The following is a 5,205-nucleotide window of genomic DNA, read 5'->3' as shown; positions in this document are numbered from 1 at the left end:
TCATGCCATGCACACCCGTGGCTCACACGTAATTTTGGAGATGATAGTCTTATTCCCATGGAGGACAGCGAGACCATCAGTGATAAAATTAAAAAAAAAAAAAAAAGAGGAGTTTTCAGCATAATACGAGTAAAGCAGATAGGTTGTGAGGTTTTTTTTTTTGGGTACTATTTTACTAGCAGACCATCAATGATTCTAAACTTCTAGAGCTTTGTTTATGGATGTGAAAGTATGCATTTCAATGACAAAAAATTCCAATATATCATTTCATTTCATTTTTTTTGTAATAGGCATTATGTAATTGTCTAATATATGAACACTAGTCGGTAACCCGTGCGCATGCACGGGTCTTTTGTCTGAATGATTTTCGATTGAAGAATAAAAAAAAAAAGACATTGTAAAAAGATAAAAGGAATAACATTCATATAAATTAGTTGTGATGTCAAATTGTTCAAAGATAAATATAGAGACGTTGGAAATAAACATAAACAAACATTGTTTTGCAAAATAACATGGCAGATTTTCCTAATCTATATCACTATCATCCCAATCAATTGCACGCCTGATGACAACCTCCCAGATCTTCTCAGCACGCCTATAGTAGAATGAGAGCTCGTCTCCATGGCTAAAATCACCTTCTTGAAGGAATTTGTACCAAGGGAGAGTGGCATACTTATCATTGATGCCTTTGTTGAGCACAACTACATTCCATTGCAGTGGAGGTTCGAATCTTCTGAGAATTGTCATATGATCACCACAGTGGATTAGGCATTGTGTGACAGAGGTTGGAAGTTGTTGTAGGGAAAAAAAAGAGTTAGGCATTGAAATTAATATTTGCATGGAAGATATAAATGGATATGAATATTTTACCAGTGGATATGGTGCGCCTAGCATTGATTGGGTGATTTCATATGTCCAGATGTGTTTTCTTGTTGCACGACGCCTTTTGCATTTCTACTGGTCTAATGGTGGAGTGAAGTGGAGGTAAAATTTTGAAGGGTGGTCGTAGGCCAGGAAATTTATCATGACAGATTCATAAATCTGCAGTTCTGTCCTCAATCTTGTTAGGCCATCAGCAAAGTAAAGTTTGCCTTTGTGTTGTCTGACTTGAATTTCATAGGTTTCCCCATCATACTTAAATTCAACAATTTTAGGATAATTTGGTAGCCATTGGCGCCGATAGAAGCCTGGTATTTCTATGGCGTCCTACAATGAGGAAAAAGTATTTAAAAAAGGAAAAACAATATGAGAAGCACAAAGGATAAAATATGGAAAGGAAGGTTTTGATTTAACCTTGTCACAATGGAAGGCAGCTTTAAATTGCAATATCAATGGTTGTCTGATAGCAGGCAATCTCAACTGCAATGCAATGAGGAAAAAAATGGACTTAGCATTTAAGAAACATGTATATTGACTAATTTAAGTGTCTGTAGGTCTAAATTGGGATGTTGCTGCAATGTAGTAGTAATTGGATTTAACAGTTCAAATTTAGGATAATTAAAATAAGATAAGAGAAGATGCATATAATATAAGACGCATGAAATTAGATGCAAAACATGAAAATAAGGAATACAGAACATTGCAGAGATCAGAAAATGCAGCAAAAGCAAATACAGTAGCAACAAAAGTTCTCAATCAGATATCATATGGTCGAACAGATAAGAAATGCATTTCATGATTCGAATTAAAGGCCAAAAACAAGAAAGTTTGAAAGAGCAGAATCAGGATTATAAAGAGAATATAATAGATGATGTATATCAGAGATGATATGATCGAACAAATAAGAAAATACACTTCATAATCGTAATGAAGGACCAAAAGCAATAAAGTTTGAAAGGGCAGAGTCAGCATCATAAAAACAATGTAATAGATGGTGTAGATAACTGAACTACTTAGAATCTTAATACAATAGTTGGAAATAATGGTAATAGAATGCTACGAAATTTAATAGGAATTTAAAAATATTTAACTTAATATTGTTTCTGTTTTGTTTTGGATGGGGTATAATCACACAAGATATGCATAGGTTGTTTTTTCCTACATGCATGAGTCAAATGTTATTCTAGATGACATGCTACCTAGGGTTCATTGACAATGACAATATAGTAGCATCATTCAAAATTATTGAATAATTTTCTGGATTCGTTACCAATGAACAAAAGTAAATTAATATTTAAATTTCTTACTATGTATTTAATAATAGAACATCAGAATCACTGGAACAGGTTTTCGAATTAGTATCAACAAAATGTCCAAATTAAACATGGATTGCGATAAAAGCACAACATGAATGCAAAAAGTGTGAGCGACAAAAATAACATTTAAACGTTACTAATATCTAAAGGGTAAGATAGATGATAGCGTAGTATGCAAGAAACCTAACACAATGGGCACAAATAAATGAAGCAGAAGCAGGGAAAATTGAATTAGGGCTTTGCCACAGGAAAGAAAGTTGAGTGAGACAATGATGGATTCAAACGCAAAATTGTTCAATATGTCTGTCCTAAATTGGAATTCGAAAACTTAAGAAAACATAGATGGCAAGATGTTGAATTTTGGTTCGGGATATGGATGAAAAATGTAACCAAATGCAAGAGAAAAATCAGGAAATGAATGAACATGCAGTCAGGTTTGGGTTTAGGCTTACCTTGCTTGAGGCAGTGGATGAAGCGGGAGACATGGTGGTAGTCGCTTTGAGAGAATAATTTGGTTAGAGTTTAAATGAAGGTGGTAGAGAAATGAACCGTGGTCTGATGATGTAAAGTAGTGGGTGATGGAAGGGTCATTGCTTTTCGGGGGGTGTAAGTGACAACAAGTTAAGTGGTTTGGGAACTGTGGAGCATTGAATGTTCCGTTCAAAGATTGGAAGTGAATTGGCAGAATGATAAGTATGAAAGACTGTGGTGGTGGAGGCAGGTGAAGAGGTATTTTTATTGCTGAATATAACAAAGAGTAAGTTAATTTTTTGTATTGTTATAAATACAATTTGCATCATCAGATGAATGACTTGTCTAATGCTGAAGTCGATAATGATTTGGCATAGATAATATTTTGCAAGGCCAATTGATTATCTAAGAAAAGATAAATGGTTCTACTAAAAGAATAATAATAAGTGTATCATCCTAGGAAAACAGGCAGAGTAACATATAGAATTCATTTGCTGAATGGTAGCATTTAAATTGAGATAAGCATTTTATTTTCTTTCGTGCAATTCATGAAAGAAATGGTTAATTTGGAGTTCATGAAAAGGGATAAAAATTTAAAATGCGGCAAATAAGAAAATGCACTCCATAAAGGAAGACTGGTTTTTTAAAATTAATGAATTATAGACTGGCTCATTTGATGATGTTTTAACTGTATATCAGAGATCATATGAGTAAGAAGCAAATTCAGTTGTGGTTAGAATTAAATTTGTAATCGGAAATAAATTGGATTTACCTTCTAATATTTGTAAAGACCTCTTTGGAAACCACATTCGTGGTTGAAGTCATTTTTTTTTGTCCTGATCATGTATTAAAATTCAAAGTCCTTTCTTTGACTTGACTCTTGATAATGCAACATATAGTTGGCCATGTGAAAAAACTGGTTTTGGCAAGTAAAGTCCAACTGAAGATAATGATTGTCCTTGGGATTTATTAATTGTCATAGCATAAGAAAGCATTATCGGAAATTGTCTCCTCAATAGCTTAAAAGGCCATGGTGACTGTGAAGGCGACATAGACATTCGTGGGATATAAACATGATCTCCGATATTTGTCCCAGAAATTATGTCAGTTGCAATAACATGTTTTGCTAGTCTTGTGATAATTAACCTAGTACCGTTACACAACCCTTGAGTTTGGTCTAAGTTCCTTAATAGCATTATTGGTGTTCCAATCTTGAGTTTAAGACAGTGATTGGGTAAGCCAGATGTTGTCAATGAATTCAGAAATTCAGTTGTCAGTGAGCGGAAATGACAACTTTCAATGGTTTCAGATTTGTCAACTGAATCAGAGCTTAGATATTTCATTTGTCCACCTATCAATATTTTAGACTTAAAAAAGCAAATTCATCAACCAAAAATGTAAAATCCAGGAAAGTTGATTAAAAGATGAAAAACAGAATAAGATAATTTACTATATGATTACCCGGTATCATTGTAAGCATATAATCATTAACTTGTTGCACTATTTCATTTGTGGAAGCTAATATTGCTCTGGTTTGGAAGTATTCAGGATCATTGTGATGATGAGATAGATCTGGAAATGTAGAGCTAATTATACTATGAATAGGATCATTATATTCTGTGATTAATAGTTCCTGTGGAATTTCAATAGTAGCATAGCCATCATTTTCATCTCCAATAATATCATCACCAATATCTATAATCCACTGTGCAAAAGCTGCAGTTTCTTCTTGATTTGTTGCTTGCATGTTGTTTTGTAAACACACATTTTTTGTCAGTCTCAAGATCTGATAGTGATCCCATAGATAAGAGGAATTAATTGTTGCGTTAACAATATCAGAGTGGCTGCCTCTTGGAATGACTGGCAGGATCTGCCAGAAATCTTCACCAAAGACCATGACTTTACCTCCAAAGATTTTACTGTCCTTTGAGTTGTGTTTGATGATATCTCTAAGACTGTGATCAAGTGCCTCAAAACAGAATTTGTGAGTCGTGGGTGCTTCATCCCAAATGATTAGACTTGTCTGATTTAATAGTTCAGCTAATTGAGTTCCTTGATGGATATTGCAAGTTGAGTCTTCAAAAACTGGAACTGGAATTTTAAATTTTGAATGTGCAGTTCTACCTCCAGGCAATAGCAGAGAAGCTATGCCGCTAGAGGCTATCATTATTACAATTTTATTGTCAGCTCTCAGTGAACTTGCAAGTGTTTTCCAAATGTATGTTTTTCCTGTACCTCCATATCCATAGAGAAAAAACATATCACCTTCATCTTTATTAACAGCTTCAACAATCTGGTTGTAAATTGAAGCTTGTTCATCTGGAATCATCGATATGTGGTGTTAGATTTAAAGATAAATGAATGAAGTTAAAATACTAATTTATAGATGAGAAAAGCTAAGAAGGAAATGCACATAATAATTTTCAGAGGGGTAAATTGCTCTGTATTTAATGTACCTGTCATGTGAGAAAATAGATGTTCAAACTCTTATCTAAGTTCTTCATTGTTGTAGTTCAGTTCAGCTAATATAAGGCTATTG

At 33.8% G+C, this 5,205-nt stretch overlaps 1 protein-coding gene across 1 annotated transcript; it reads right to left on the bottom strand.

Annotated features, from left to right (window-relative positions):
- Positions 1 to 954: 954 nt before the first annotated feature.
- Positions 955 to 4,995, bottom strand: LOC114405111 (ATP-dependent DNA helicase pif1-like). Its single transcript, XM_028367774.1, has 3 exons — positions 4,117 to 4,995; positions 1,294 to 1,359; positions 955 to 1,206 (listed from the first exon to the last, which is right to left on the bottom strand). The coding sequence occupies exons 1-3, from the start codon at positions 4,993 to 4,995 to the stop codon at positions 955 to 957; spliced, it is 1,197 nt and encodes a 398-aa protein (XP_028223575.1).
- Positions 4,996 to 5,205: the final 210 nt, after the last annotated feature.

This window comes from Glycine soja, chromosome 3, assembly GCF_004193775.1.
Source record: "Glycine soja cultivar W05 chromosome 3, ASM419377v2, whole genome shotgun sequence".
NCBI classification, from domain to species: Eukaryota; Viridiplantae; Streptophyta; class Magnoliopsida; order Fabales; family Fabaceae; genus Glycine; species Glycine soja.
Note: the sequence above shows the minus strand (reverse complement) of the source record. Positions and strands in the feature narration are given on the sequence as shown.

What these genes read in the sequence shown, in the direction of transcription:
- LOC114405111 (XM_028367774.1), bottom strand. Translation starts at nt 4,995, where the DNA reads ATGATTCCAGATGAACAAGCTTCAATTTACAACCAGATTGTTGAAGCT. An exon ending in TGATACCGGGTAATCATATA is followed by an intron (nt 1,360 to 4,116) that starts GTAAATTATCTT and finishes ATTGCATTGCAG; the next exon opens with TTGAGATTGCCTGCTATCAG. An exon ending in CTGCCTTCCATTGTGACAAG is followed by an intron (nt 1,207 to 1,293) that starts GTTAAATCAAAA and finishes TCCTCATTGTAG; the next exon opens with GACGCCATAGAAATACCAGG.